Genomic DNA, 15535 nt, shown 5'->3' on the forward strand with positions numbered 1-15535 from the left:
GCTATTACTCTACCCAATCGAGTTTGGATGGGTCAGGTACCCGCACATTCGGGTACTCCTACCAAGTTTAACCAAGTATTAATGCTCTATTTATTAAGGGTTACCGCTAGCCAATGGATTGTTACACACACGGCGAGATTCTAATTTCTAAGAATTATTTAAGCGAACGAGTAAGATGATCACTCAACAAACTCAAATTAATTAAAATAAATACTAATTATTTTTAATATTTTAATATTAAAATCCTAAAAATTTAATTTTATTTATAACTTTATAAAATATTTATAATAATAATTACTATATATATTTTATTTAAATTTTAATAATTTTATAAATTATTCCATACAGGTACGCAACATACACCAGTTTGCATTAAAATTTCGGCTAATAGAAAGAGAAAAAAAAATAAATACATGTCACTAGTTTTAACCACAAAATATATCTTAGATTCTATATAGATTATAGAGTGAATCTTTACACTAGTTTTACCCATAAGATAGAAAGAATATAAGGACCACATGATGAAGTATGTTTGAAACATGTATTGTTGTTCTTTTGATTGCTATGCCTAAAAATAAAGGAGAAATAATATATCATTAAAAATAAATAATCAAATTAATTTTTAAAAAAATATTTTAATTAAATTTATTTTTTAAATATTTTAAATTAGTTATGTTAGTCTGTTACTTTTATTGTTAATGATATTAAAATTTGTTGATGTAATACATTAGACTGTATTTATTTCTAAGAACAGGATAAGATAGGATACTGCAAACAAGACCTAAAGAACAAGAGCCAAATGAGTAATAGTTCAAATGGCATAGTCACCCCATACTCAATTAAGAGATTGCAGGTTCGAGTCTTATATCTTTGGTAAAAAAAAAACCTAAAGAACAAGACACAAAATTTTGTGTTGTATTCTACAAATTATAAAAATTCAATTTATTCTATTTTTTTCATTCAAAAAATTTGAGATGAAAAATATAATAATAAAAAAATAATTATAAAAAATTAACAAGAATAATGAAAAAAAATTTGTATCTCTTTTTAGTGTCTCTGTACACATGGTCTCTATCTATGTCTCATCTGTTAACTACAATTTTGTGTCGTCTTGTCTCTATAAACAAACACATCCTTAAATAGCATCACAACACACACCTAGTAATTCTAATTAACTATTAACATAATTAATTTATAAAATTATATCAAATTAATTGCAAATTGAGGATTTTCAATACCTTGTTCTTCTCTCAATTAGGTTTTGATTTGATATAATTTCATAAATTTATTGTGTTAATAGTCAATTAAGATTAATAGGAGTTTGTTGTGGTGTCACTTAATAAATCACATTAACAAATTTTAATATCTATCAATAAAAAAATGACAAAAAAACTAACATAACTCATTTAAAATTTTTAAAAAATAAATTTAATTAAAAAAACTTTTAAAAATTAATTTAAAGAACGAAATTTAGAGACTAATTTGATCATTATTTACTCATATGATCGAAGATCATAATTTACGGATGGGGAAGAACATGATGGGTTGGTAAATGGAGACATGTATATGGAACACACAAAGTACATACATATCATGTGAGGAGGAGGGTGGAAGAAGTTACCACTAACAGCAGTTGGGTATTTTGTGTTTGCTGATGGTGGTGAATTTTGAGCCACATTGTCTTGTGATCATTTTGTTAAAGAATAATGTTAAGTAATCAATTTTTTTAGTTAATGTCAATTAATTTTTTTAAAATATATTATTTATTTAAAATTATATATCTTAAATAATAAATATTTAATTGTAAATCTTAAATTATAAATTTAAATATTAAAATAGACTAATAATAACTAATTAAAAGTTGAAAAGTTTAATTGGAAGTAGTATTGTTAGTTTGTAACATCTTGGTTGGTGCTGTAATGGGTGACAGCCTAAGGTCTTTGACAAAAAAAACATTCAATCTGACTCGTGAACTTTATTTTTATGGGACTGATTAGCTTTTGTATTAAAAAAAATTAATATTATTTTTTTGATACAAAAGCTAATAATCCTAAAAAAAAGATCAAAAACTAGGTTGGGTATTTTTTTTAATCTCGTTGTCCTTTTAAAATAATTATCAGGTAGAGTATCTACTCACAAACAAATTTATGTAAACGAGTTTAGGTGTAGTTTATACATAAAAATTATTTAGATAAATTTTACTTTCTACTCTTACCTTCAACTAAACTTACATTTATTTGGTAATAGTAGTTTGATCATTCATAAAATAAGATGGCCTGAATTTATATTTATATTTATAGAGAGAAAAAATAAACCAAGATAGAAGAGAAAAATAAAAGAGAACAAATCATAATGTATGTAAATTAAATTTTTAATAAAACTTTAAACCCATAAATTCGAATGTCGATTTTTTTTTATCACACAACTACTAGTTCCACCATATACTATATAAGTTTTTAGGCTAGCATACATAAACATGTGCCTATTAATAATGAGCCCATAAAAATTTTGATAAAACAATGTTTGCACTAATAATTCTCACTAAACAAACTCACATAAACCACATTAACAAGAACAATCCAAATGCATGTGAACATAATAGTGGAAGAGGCAGAGTATTGAGAAGGTGCTGATGGGGATGCAGTTGCAAGAATGGGGGCAGGTTGGTCTTTTCTCTCATCTTTGGCAACAACGTTGATGGCAACTCTCATTTGATGGAAGCAGTATCCTCCGCTGGAGAGGAAGTAGTAGGCCCTCGGCTCCGTCAAATGGACCACGTCGCGGCCGCCACGTGTCACGTTCTTAATGAAATCTCTGTCTATGCATTTCTCGTAACTTGTCTTGTTCACTTCCAGAACGTTGTAGTATCGCTTGTCAAAATAGAATACTATTTGATTTTGTTAAAAGATATTTAATAAAAAAATGGTTAGTTAATATTTAATAACAATACTTAATTAGTTGAATGTTAATAATGCAAGACAAATTAACTAGTGTTATAATGTATTAAAATAATTAGCATGTCAGACGCATAAAATATATCAAATTCTCTGCTCTATTGATCCTAATTATATATGTGGCGATTTGGTTCGTGCTTTTGTGACAGTTTTCTAAAATGATTTGCAACAGTTAAAAAAAGAGTCGTAAAATATTTTTGTGTGTATCTCATGCATGCATTTTTTTTTGGTATGGAAAGTTAAAGTAGCATTATTCTTATCGTTTTCAAAGGGAGATTCTTATTTTCCCTTTTATTCATCCTTCTGCTGTTGTGATTTTGTGTTTCTCTTGACTCAATGACTTTAACTTTTTATCTTTTTATCTCTTGAAAGTAATAAATAAATTCCTAAAAATTTAGGCTAAAAAAATACAATAAAATTTTCTAGAATAATAAATATAGCCATATTATTTTTAAATTAATTCTTATAATTAGAATAAAAAATTTTAATTTAAATTAACTTGTTTATGTTTACTATTATAAATAATTTCATTAGTACTTTTTAAAAACAATCCCGCTATGTTACCAACATCATGTCTGTCAATTTCTGCCAACTCTTATTTCTAACTGTGTTTAATGGAAGTATCTTTGTGGATGTGTCTAATAAAAATGTCTTTTTTATGGCTGTGTTTAATAAAAATGTCTTTATAGATATATTTTCTGGATGTGTCTCTTTATATATATGTTTAAAATATAATAATTAACTATTGTTGGTAATAAGTTGGTAGATAATATGTTGGTACCCTATACTTTTCTTTTTAAAAAAAATTAATTTATTTAAAATATATAAATTTTTAAAAGTTTATTTCTCATTTTACTCTTTTCTTTTTTACTAATAAGTTATGAATGCACTTTATTATTTAAATACTATGTTTTATTGGAATGTAGAGTGCATTTTGCTATTCTAGGCTTTTTATCTAATCATCAATTCTTTAATTTTTAGTTTTAATTTCTTGATCAGGAGTTACCTAATTTCTTGCATATATGCAACACCACTTAAATAGCAATGTTTTCTGAATATACCAAAAAGTAAAAGGGTAACCTATTTTTCTTTTTCTTCTCCCTTTAATAAATATGAGTGGCAGCCTTACTTAGCTTGGCCAATACTCCAGTCCCAAAGTTCATGAAATTATTATATATATTAAAAATAGATATAATGGTAAAGATTTAATAAGATTATTATTTTTTCATTCTATTATTGTGCCAAAGAAAACTCATTTTCCATGCATTAAGCAAATAAGTTTTTTTCCCAATGTCACAAGTCACAACTCACAAGCTATTTTTGTTTTAAATAAACAAACTAGGCAAGTATAATTAGCATAAACAAAATGGGGAAAATTAAAGGAATTTGTTTTTTTCTAAAAAAAATATATGTTTGTGAGTTTTATCTTTAGAGGAGATAAGAGAAGAAAAAATAATTGTTTTCTAAAAAAAGGTTTAAACAGTCAAATAGAATTTTTGTCTCTCTTATCTTCTTCTTATATTCATGATTCATGAAGAGAGAACTAAAATATTGTATGTGATAAAAATTAAATATGGAGGAATGAAGAAATTAAATATATACTATTATACATTTTAGAAGAGGATATATGATTGAGGTGAAATTAAATTTGTGATACAAGTATTAGAGGCAACATCAAATTTAACTCAGCTTCTTGTTACTTAATTACTCTTGTAACCCTCAAATTTCATGAAATAACCACATGACATACACAAGAAATTAAACATATTAATTAAAGGACGGGAAAATAAATAAATAATTAAGAGAGAAACAGAGAAATTAAATGTTAATTTAATTACTTACTAAGCCAATCACCAACATAAACAGTCTTCTCATGAGCAAACCAATCACTGTAGTTGACATCAGGACGCCATCCTTTGGAACCTCCAACTCTATGGAGGTCTTCTCCCATCACAACCATTGCCGTCACCGCCACCACCGCAGCCACCGCCACTGCCACCATCTTATCAAACCGCAACTTCTCCATCATTTCCTCTCTTCCTAAACAAACCAACATTCCAATGGTGAAAGTGTATATATATGTGTAGTGTGAACAAAAAGTATAACATGAGAATATAAGAGTGCAAGGGACATACATATACACATATAAGGCGTTTTGTAACTGTAATTAACATGTGATATTCCTGAGTGTCTAATTGGAGAGACAGTCAGCATTACATTTACACCTCATGAAAAGTGTTTAGATCTTTTGTCCGTTATATTTAGTGATCAATTGGGTTACATCTTACATGGTCTACTCCTATTTCCTAACTCTTGAATATTTTATTACTCCCTTTTTATTTATGCATAGTGTTTAACTTGGCACCAGATTGGATATGGACCATTAAATAGTCCAATAACAAAACATGTTTTTTAAGTTTTTTAAACAGTCATTTTTTAATTTTAATTACAAATTAATCCCATATATTTTATTTAATTATAAAAGCTATTTTTTATAAATTATTATTTTATCATAAATCTATCATGGTTATTAACAATCAAGAACAAAAACAATAACGAATTAGATTTTCCATTGGTCCTAATAAATTTTTTGACTATTTCAATGGATTAAAAGATTTTTTTTGATCCGTGGAGTTAGTGATGAACCATAAAATTGTGTTTGATTGAAAACCAATCGATTGGACTATCAAATCAATCGATTGAATTATAATTCAATCAATTAGATTACAGTTTATCACAAAACAATCGATTGAAAATCATGGTTATATTAACCAATCGATTGAACGATGAATTAAATGTGGGTTTTTTATAATTCAATCGATTGTTTATAATTTCCAATCAATTAAATGCTTCAAAACAACCTGAGGTCTCACAATTCATTGAATTCACCAAAATAATATGGATATGCCAAATTCAATCGATTGGTTGTGCAACCCAATCGATTAAAATGTGTACTACGCCTATTTCAATCTTGTTATCTTGAAATCTTGTTGATTTGTTTTGTGAGATGAGAAAGAAAGGGATCAGTCCGAATGAATTCACGGTTGCCATTTGTTTGAAAGCTTGTTCTATGTGCTGGGATATTTGTTTTGGGAAATAGGTTCATGCCGAAGTGATTAAGGAGGGTTTAATATCTGATGTGTTTATTGCATCTACATTAGTTAATCTATATGCGAAATGTGGTGAAATTGACCTTGCTGATAAGGTGTTCTTTTGCTTGCCTGAGCAGAATGAAGTATTGTGGGATGTGTTGATCAATGGTCATGCTCAAGTGGGTGATGGGAAAGGAGCATTTAGATTATTTTTTGAGATGATAAATTCAGAAGTAGAATTCAGTGAATTTACCTTGTCCAGTGTACCTAAGGGTTGCACAAATTTAGGACAATCAATAGACGGCCAACTTGTGCATTGTTTGGCAATCAACAGTGGTTTTGAAATAGACAAATTAATGTGTTCCAGTTTTATAGACATATATTCAAAGTGTGATATGGTAGATGATGCACTGAGACTTTTTTATATGATCACAGACCATGATGTAGTTTCCTGGAGTGCAATGATCGCTTGCCTTGAAAAGCAAGGTCATAGCAGTGAAGCAATTAAGCTATTTTATTTGATGAGATATACAGGAGTTGAACCAAACCAATTTACCTTTTCAAGTGTTGTTAGTGCTGCTTCTGAATCGGGTGACTTGCTTTATGGAGAAAGCATTCATGCTTCTATTTTTAAATTTGGGTTTGAATCAGATGTCTCTATAAGTAATGCCCTTATCGGGATGTACATTAAAAATGGTTGTGTGGATGATGGTTATCGGGTGTTTGAGACAATGACATGGCCAGATCTTGTTTCTTGGAATCTATTCTCAGGATTTCAAGACTATGGTTACCCTGGATCAAGATCAAATGTTTTCTGCCAGATGCTTGTCGAAGGATTTAGGCCAAATATGTATACATTTATTAGAATTTTAAGGTCTTGTTCTAATCTCTTAGACATAAACTTCGGAAAGCAAGTTCATGCTCAAATTCTGGAAAACAGTCTTGATGGAAATGAATATGTTGGGAAAGCCCTTTTAGACATGTATCTCAAATTTAGATATATGGAGGAATCATATATAGTTTTTGCCAAGTTGATCAATAGGGATGTCTTCACATGGACAGTAATGATCACTGATTTTGCCCAAACTGAGCAAGAAGAGAAGGCTATCAAATTCTTAAATTCAATGCAGCAAGAAGGAGTAAGGCCCAATGAGTTCACTATTGCTGGCTGTTTAGGTGGTTGTTCCCGGATAACTGCTAGTGAAAGTGGAAGGAAACTTCACTCTATGGCACTTAAGAGTGGACTTCTTCCTTATATGTTTGTTTCTGGTGCACTTGTCGATATTTATGCAAAATGTGGCTGCATAGAAGATGCTGAGACTATTTTCAAGGAACTGGTTCGGCTTGATAAAGTCCTATGGAACACTATGATATGTGGATTCTCTCTGCATGGTCAGGGTGATAAGACCCTAGAGACCTTTCATAAAATGAAAGATGAGGGCAACTTACCCGATGATGTTACCTTTATAGGTGTCCTTTTTGCATTCAGCCACATGGGTCTTGTTGAAGAAGGGAAACAACACTTAAACTCCATGAGCAATGTTTATGGCGTAACTCCTAGAGATGAGCATTATGTTTGTATGGTTGACATTCTCAGTCGTGCAGGAAGATTTGCAGACGTTGAAAGTTTTGTCAAAGAAATGAAGCTCACGTCTAATGCATTGGTCTGGGAGAATGTTCTGGGTGCATGTGCAAAGCATGGGAATGTTAAATTTGGTGAAAGAGCAGCAAAAAGGATATTTGAGCTCAAATTGGAGACAGACTCAACATATTACATTCAAATATTTTTGCTAGCAAGGTAGGTGGGCCTTGATGTCCAGCCATGGTGTTAAAAAGGAACCTGGTTGTAGCTAGGTAGAAATAAACAATAAAGTACATGTTTTTTTTTGTTGGATGGGGCACATCCTCACATCAGGGAAATCCATTTGAAATTGGAGGAGCTTGGTGAAAAGCTCAAATTGATTGGTTATGTACCACAGATCGAACATGTGCTTCATGATGTTCCAAACACAGAGAAAGAAGAACATCTTAATCACCATAGTGAGAAGTTGGCTCTTGCCTTTGCCCTTATGAGCAATAGCCATGTGAAAACAATACGAATCTTCAAAAACCTGTGGATCTGTCGCAATTGCCATAATTTTATGAAGCATGTTTCAAAATCACAACTCAAGAAATAGTTATTCGCGACACTAACCGGTTCCACAGCTTCAAGGATGGATGTTCCTGTGAAGATTGAAATAGGCGTAGTACACATTTTAATCGATTGAGTAGTACAACTAATCGATTGAATTTGGCAAATCTATATTGTTTTGGTGAATTCAATCGATTGAGTGATTGAATTGTGAGACCTCAAGTTGTTTTAAAACATTCAATCGATTGGAAATTAATTATAAACAATCGATTGAACTATACAAAATCCACATTTAATTCATCAGTTCAATCGATTGGTTAATATGACCAATCAATTGATTTATGATAAACTGTAATCCAATCGATTGAGTTATAATTCAATCGATTGGTTTTCAATCAAACACGATTTTATGGTTTATCATGAACATCAGTGATCAAATAAAATCTTTTAATCGATTGGAATAGCCAAAAAATTTATTAAGATCAATAGAAGATCTAATTTGTTATTGTTTTTGTTCTTGATTGTTAATAAACATGATAGATTTATGATAAAATAATAATTTATAAAAAAATTTATAATTAAATAAAATATATGAGTTAATTTGTAATTAAAATTAGAAAAGGACTATTTAGTAGTTATTAAAAAAACTTAAAAAACATGTTTTGTTATGGGACCATTTAATGGTCCAAACGTTTTGGAACCATCGAATCCGGTACCATTTAACTTCATACATTTAATGTTAAATAAGTAAGTATGACTTGAATAAAAATAAATATAAATTTTAAATAAAAAATATTTGTATAAAAATAAATAGATAAGTAGACACTAATTTTTGTACAAATGGATAAACATAAAAGTAAACATGAATTTTGAAAAATGACATATACTTTTTCTATTTGTATTTTTACAAATTAAACTAGTAAACAAGAAATACATACATAAAGAGTAAAGACAAGGTTCTAAATCTGAAAATCTAATCGGTTTAGAGGTTTAATGGTGGCTCAATTGAAATAATTAAATTTTTATAAAATGATATATAAAATTATAAATAAACACAAAACATATAAATATATTCTAATATAAATCTAAAAAAATACATTAATAATTAAAATTATAATATCAATTGAAGTTTTATAATCTTATTTAAATATACAAACTAGTAATACAACAGCAAATTAAATATAGATACACTCTAATGTAAATTTTAGAAAACTACACAAATACCAAATACCAAATATATATGACTAGTGTACTCTAATGGCAGTACTCCTCTTTTCGTGGAAAATAGAAACAGCAGCCGCAACAACATCAATGTGACTCCCTCAAAACTTCAACCAATGTTCAGCTCCAGCCGCAATGGGCGACAACGTGACTCCCTCACTCCCTGCCCTTTGTTTTTGCTAACTCTCTCTCTTTCCTTCATCACTCTCAAGTCTCAATATTACTATCATGCCTCATTGCTCTTGCATTTGATGATTAGATCCGTCTCTCAATATTATTTATTCTTCTTTTTTTTATCTGCCATGAACGATTCTTAGTGTTTTCTCTTTTTTGTAAATCAGTTTTATCTATATATTTAATTATATATTATTATATCATTAAAAATGATTATTATTTTACCAATTACATGAATAATTATTTTAAAAAACAAATATATGATTTAATGATTAGGACTGAGTAAATCACACATCAAAATAAAATGGAAAAATATAAGAAACTAATAGTCTAAGCGTACAATGTGTACAATAGAGGTTTAGAAAATATTAGAAATATGACTATTAGTGTTATATTGTCCTGTCAAGTTATGCTTTTAGGATGAGTGGATTCATGATATAGTATTAGAGTTCTAGATTCAAAAGGTTAAGGGTTTGATCCTTGGTGAATTTCAAAATTAACTTAAATTTTTAGGATGATTTTATAACTATGCAAAGAGCAAAACCCGCCAAAAAAACGCAAAACCAAAGAAAGCCCGCCGAACCACCGCAAAACCCGCGGGCCAGCCAAAAGGGAGGGAAAACCAAGCAGCAAAAATTGAAGTTCCCTTCTCTCAAGTTTGAACTCTGAAGTCTTATTATCCCATCCCCTTTCTCGCGCGCAATTCACTGCCTCTCCATGAAGTTCAAGGCATTCCTAACCGACAACGGCGTCTATCTCCTCGAGAAGCGCTTCCTCCCTGCACTCGATAAACTCGGCAAGACCTGCCACGTGTACCTCACGCGCGACCATGCCGCCTTCCTCCACAACCTCCTCAACGGCCACGGTCTCCACTCCGTCGCGCAGTTCCGCCGCGAAGCCCTCTTCGACGACTACCGCATCTCCAGCCAGAACGACGACCGCATCGCCTTCGCCGTCGACGTCTCCCTGCTCAACCGCGCTGTCCGCAGCGCCGCCACCGTCTGCTGCGGCTCCTCCTCCGACGGCAGCAATAATCGCCTCCAGATCAAGCTCGTCAAGAAGCTTCCACCGAATTGCACGCAGCCGATGCCGTTCTTGACGTTTGAGACGCGCGGGTACAAGTCGGCGGTTATTCATGACGTTCCGATCTCGAAGCCGCTGTCGAAGACTCAGGTTTTGGAGCTTCAGAGTGCACTTGAAACAGCGCAGGATCTGCCTCAGACTCTTGTTCAGGTAGTTATGAGTGAAATCCCTTTGTTTTGTGGTTCTTTAATTCGTATTCGCGATTCAGTCTAGTACCTGAAATCTGTAAAATTCATGTGATGACTTCAGTTATGAATGGGTTAATGATCATGTAGGAACCGGTAGATACACTTGTGAATCATTTTAGTCTCTGTTAAGTTTTGACGAGTCAAAATAGTCTTGTAAGTAACAAATGTGAGGCCTAAGGGACTATTTTGACTTCTTAAAACTTCGGAAACTAAAATTACTTACTCATTTACTTATAGAGAATAGAGACCAAATATAATCAATTGTGAAACTGTGATTGCATACTCTTATTTAGGTAGTGATGAGTAAGATCTCTTTGGTTCTTTTAATTTGTATCTGCATTTCATTTTAGTCCCTCAAGTTAATCTGAGTTCTAGGATGTAAAAGATCGACGCCAAGAGAGGTAGCCATGGTTTTTTGATCCAAATGACTTGGGTTCTTGGCCTTAGGGTTTGGATACTGATGACAAGAAAACACGTGAAGAGTGTAATGGTGATTAGTTGAATAGCGTTTGACAACTCTGAAGACTAAGTAATTAATTTCTTAATGTTAGGGATCATCAAATGGAAGCACAATTTTAAAGAAGCTTTATACACTCATGGCTGACGTTTGTAAAAGGCTAGTTGAGCTAGCTTGATGAGTTAAATATTAGTTATTAGTTTAGTCTGACTTTAGTTAGTTAAGTGTTAGCTAGCTTCAATTTTCATGTCAGTCTTTGATAATTTTAAGACATTTACAAGTTCTTAGTATTTGATTTCTTAGTCAAGTTAATCTTAGACATTATATTCAGTAAGTCAAATTAGTTCCCTAAAGTGAAGGGTAATTTGATGCAGAAGAAAATGTCAGAGACTTCAAAAGAGCTAGTATTCTAACAGATGATTACAATTTCAGAGAATAGTGTGAGAAGCTGTTATGTATATAAGCCATCTATTCATCTTCTTATGGATTTGAGTTCCCAAAAACTCGGGCAAAGAGGCAAATCTAATATCCATAGTTAAATTAAAATTTGGTTACTATTAGTTAGATATTAATTCAGTTTATTGACTCTTAATAGTTAGTTATTTTCTGGTTTTGATACAAATCTTGTTTATTTATGCACCTTTACTCATCTTTTTTGCCTTGATTGGCATTAATTAGAAGTTAGTTAATCCTAGTTAGTTATAATTACTACTTTTAAATATTTATTGTAAACATTTTTAATCATTCAGTGAGTTTAGGATTTCAGATAAATAAATAAGAAAAAAAAAGAAAAGACTTTGCATTTTGCCTGAACTGTTTTTTAATCATCTCTATACAATGCTATCAAATTTGTAACTATCACCAGTAGCAGCGGCATCCTTAGAGCACAGTTAGAATGTTTTGATGAGTTTGTTTAGCATTAGTTAGAGTTAGCTACTTGAGATGGTTTATTTGGACACACGTAAGTAGTTAGTTACTTCCTCTTATTCCATGTAAGTCAGGCCATTTCAGTTCTCATTTTATCTCAGTGCCCTATGTCACTCATGCCATGTTTGATAACATAGGCACCAGATTTGGTTCAATTGCAAAACTTTGTGGATCGGATGAAGTATTTGGGTGATTCACTGAATGTCTTCATTAGTAAGTATGGTGATCTGCATGTTGAAGTTTCGGCAACACTGATCAGTCTAGGTGCTGAGTTCCGGAAATTGATGGTCATTGGAGAGAAAGCAGATGCTCCAGCTGAAGATCAAAACCTCAGTGCTCAGTCAAGGTCATCAAGGTCGATTTTGAGAGGTGATGGTCAATCCGTGCAAGTGAGTGTAAAGCACTTTGCCAAGAGTCTCCAGTGTCACTTGGCCAAACCAGATTGTGCCTTCTATGGGATTGCACCGCAGGGCAGTTGTTTGACAGTGATATTCCAATTCTTTATTCCGGGTACTCATCAGACTGATAAATCAATCAGTTTGCATTGCAGGCTTCCGGTACTTGACCCTGGTTCCAGTTGAACAACAGTTTTCATGCTGAGCGTAATTACTTGTTTCTGAGCTTAGGTATTCAGGTAAACCATTTTTTATATTCAACATATGCTTGTGACTGCTACAAATCTTTTTGTCTATTTTGTCTATGAGTTAGTACTATCTGAGATTCTGAGCTGCACTTTGCATTACATTAGGAAAAGTTGATTAGATGAGTGTGTACATAACAATTGCTGTTGTAAGCTTTTAACTGGAATATCTTCTTGATGTCTTGTGTCTAGATGTTTATGTTAAATCTAGTAATACGATGGATTGACAATCTAGATATCGGAGGAAATTTTGGGAGCTAAATTGGAATTCTAACAGATTTTAAGGAACAGATTATTTTTCTATGCACAATTAAAGTTGGACAATTATTTCTATTAGAATGCAGGAATATATTTTCAGCAATGAAACAACTAATGAACCATTTATTTCGAGGTCAACAACTATTATCCCCGTGAAAGCCAAAAATTACCATTATGAAAGACAACTTATTTGATTTCTAACAGAAATGAATGAATGTATCCCAAGTTGCCCCAATGGCAAAGACAACAGCCATGAGAAGAACCTGGGTTCTTGAGGACAATGTTGGTGCTCCACCCCTTTCTGGGGAAAATGTTGGTGCTCCAGTCTCTGCTGGGGGCTGTGCCGGACTTGTTGCGTTGGCTATTGTTGGGGGTAATTCTGATGCTGGTGCTCTGGTCTCTACCGGGGGCTGTGCCAGTGTTGGTGCTTCAGCTATTGCTGGGGGTAATGCTGGTGCATCAGCCATTTATGAGTCATCCTCCTTTGGTGGAGGTGGCAGGTTCTCAACATGGATAGCTACCTTCATGCCTTTAAAGCAGAACCCTCCTTTGCCACTGATGAAGTAGTAGTTTCGAGTCACGTTTAATGGAACATCATCTCTTCCGGCACCGGTGGTCCAATTGTGAAGAGGGTGATCAGAATTGCATTTTTCATAGTCATTCTTGTTCACCTCTAGTACATCTATCTGGTTCCTATCATACACAAAAACTTGAAAGCAAAATAATTTAATGAGGTGCAAGATGAACGTAAATTGGAAAAAGAAATGGAAGTTACAACCACTAGAAAAAAAAAGATTAGTAGTAAGACCTTTAATTAGACTAATCAAATTTTTTCTTTTAATTACTTTTCATGTTATAATGACTAATTACTTTTCATAGTCTTTCCTTTTTCTTCCTTAGTCAACAACATAGATTTGATGCAAGGTTGAAAGATTTAAAATAAGAAAACCAAAAAAGCTCGAGATACAACCAACTTGGTCAGTGACATTAGCAACTTCAGCTTATACCATTATAATGCTTGAATTCAGATCAAGCCCATAGAGAAGCAAAAGTTTCAAAACTTCAAATCCACGCTCACCAAGTTCGTGACATGTATTGCGCATTAAGGTAATCAAAGCAAATGGTTGGATTTAAATCATGAAAGAGTAGCTTCTATTATGATTCAAATTTGTACTACTATTGGATTTTAAATTCATATAGACACACACTATAAAGAGAGATTTTGAGTCTTACATAGCCAGTCACCATTGTAGAAATGCTTTCCCTTCACCCAAGTACTGTAATTGACATTAGAGTTCCAACCCATGTTGTCTCCTACTAACCACCGTTTCGCGGAGGCCTCCGGCAACATGACAAGCACAGCAAAGACCATAAACAGCAGCACCATGGCTGGTGAGCTAGATGCTAACATCCTCTTCATATCTCTCCAAGGCTTTGTTGTAGAAATTATTAGAATTTAGAAACCTCTCATTTTATTAACACAGTCTGGAATACATGCATATATATTGCTTATTTAGCCTTTGATTAACCCATTGACTTTGTACATATACATAATTAAATCTCAACTTGTGGCACTTCATTAATGGCACCAAGGTATTTATTTATTTTATGTAAATGGCCTCTTGTCTAAGTCAAATGCTTGTTTGTCTTTGAGAGGAAGAGTTTGGGGTTGGAAGCAATTAATCTAGTGATCCTATAAGTTATTACTATGACTATGACTATGACTATCATTCTCATAGATGGTGGGTAAATATCAACCAGCCACAGTACTGTTTTGAAACTTATTATATTAGATTCTTCTTCTACTTGTCTCTTTTTCTTTTCTTCTTTTTTTTTTTCTCGTTATTTTGCATGCTATTTGAGTGCAGATGCTATTAACATTTATGAGACAATAGAATTGAGTTGCACAAGATCAGATGAATAAATATAAAGAACCACGAAATATTTTTCTTTGATCCAGAAATATATATAAAAGTATATCTCTAAAATCACCACAAGAATGAGACTAACCTCTTTTTTTTTTTTATTTCATGACATCATATAAAGCTTATAGAAATTAAAAGTTTTAAAGTTAAATCCTTGTTGATCCTAAAAGAAATAAAAAAAGAAGCCACTCAAATAAAGATGCTTACAACGTCTTTTTTTAAAGATATTTTTAAGTAATTAAAATTGAATACATATAATTGATTAAACTATGTTATTTTTATCAGAATTAGATCAGATAAATTGATTTGACTAAAAAATTAGTAAATTATATTTTGAATTGGTCTAAATTAATATTTTTTTATAAAAAATAATTACAATATTCCTATTATAAAAAATAATTAAAATACTCTTATTATTATTATTTTATATATATAAATTTTGAGAATCCTAAATTTTCTAATCCTTTTATTTTCTCTGTGTCGTT

The 15535-nt window shown here is 31.8% G+C and overlaps 3 protein-coding genes and 1 long non-coding RNA gene across 5 annotated transcripts; 2 read left to right on the forward strand and 2 right to left on the reverse strand.

The window, feature by feature from the left end:
• Positions 1-2338: 2338 nt before the first annotated feature.
• LOC112718354 (early nodulin-like protein 20) lies at positions 2339-5242 on the reverse strand. 2 transcript variants are annotated; one of them, XM_025770133.3, is made up of 3 exons: positions 5090-5242; positions 4797-4994; positions 2339-2887 (listed from the first exon to the last, which is right to left on the reverse strand). In XM_025770133.3, the coding sequence occupies exons 2-3, from the start codon at positions 4981-4983 to the stop codon at positions 2529-2531; spliced, it is 546 nt and encodes a 181-aa protein (XP_025625918.1). In that variant the 5' UTR covers positions 4984-4994; positions 5090-5242; the 3' UTR covers positions 2339-2528. The 2 variants fall into 2 exon arrangements, with proteins under 2 accessions (XP_025625918.1, XP_025625917.1); XM_025770132.2 differs by lacking the exon at positions 5090-5242 and having other exon boundaries at positions 4797-5072.
• Positions 5243-5986: 744 nt separating this feature from the next.
• LOC112717938 (pentatricopeptide repeat-containing protein At4g33990-like) lies at positions 5987-8223 on the forward strand. Its single transcript, XM_025769858.1, has 3 exons — positions 5987-6007; positions 6055-7844; positions 7962-8223. The coding sequence occupies exons 1-3, from the start codon at positions 5987-5989 to the stop codon at positions 8221-8223; spliced, it is 2073 nt and encodes a 690-aa protein (XP_025625643.1).
• Positions 8224-10147: 1924 nt separating this feature from the next.
• Positions 10148-13155, forward strand: LOC112716450 (uncharacterized). The gene is made up of 2 exons (XM_025768360.3): positions 10148-10805; positions 12365-13155. Exons 1-2 carry the CDS (start codon positions 10290-10292, stop codon positions 12806-12808), a joined length of 960 nt encoding a protein of 319 aa, XP_025624145.1. The 5' UTR covers positions 10148-10289; the 3' UTR covers positions 12809-13155.
• Positions 13156-13228: 73 nt separating this feature from the next.
• On the reverse strand, positions 13229-15235 carry LOC112716451 (uncharacterized). The gene is made up of 2 exons (XR_011866915.1): positions 14359-15235; positions 13229-13834 (listed from the first exon to the last, which is right to left on the reverse strand). It is a non-coding gene; the product is annotated as an uncharacterized lncRNA (long non-coding RNA).
• Positions 15236-15535: the final 300 nt, after the last annotated feature.

This window comes from Arachis hypogaea, chromosome 10, assembly GCF_003086295.3.
Source record: "Arachis hypogaea cultivar Tifrunner chromosome 10, arahy.Tifrunner.gnm2.J5K5, whole genome shotgun sequence".
Taxonomy (NCBI): Eukaryota; Viridiplantae; Streptophyta; class Magnoliopsida; order Fabales; family Fabaceae; genus Arachis; species Arachis hypogaea.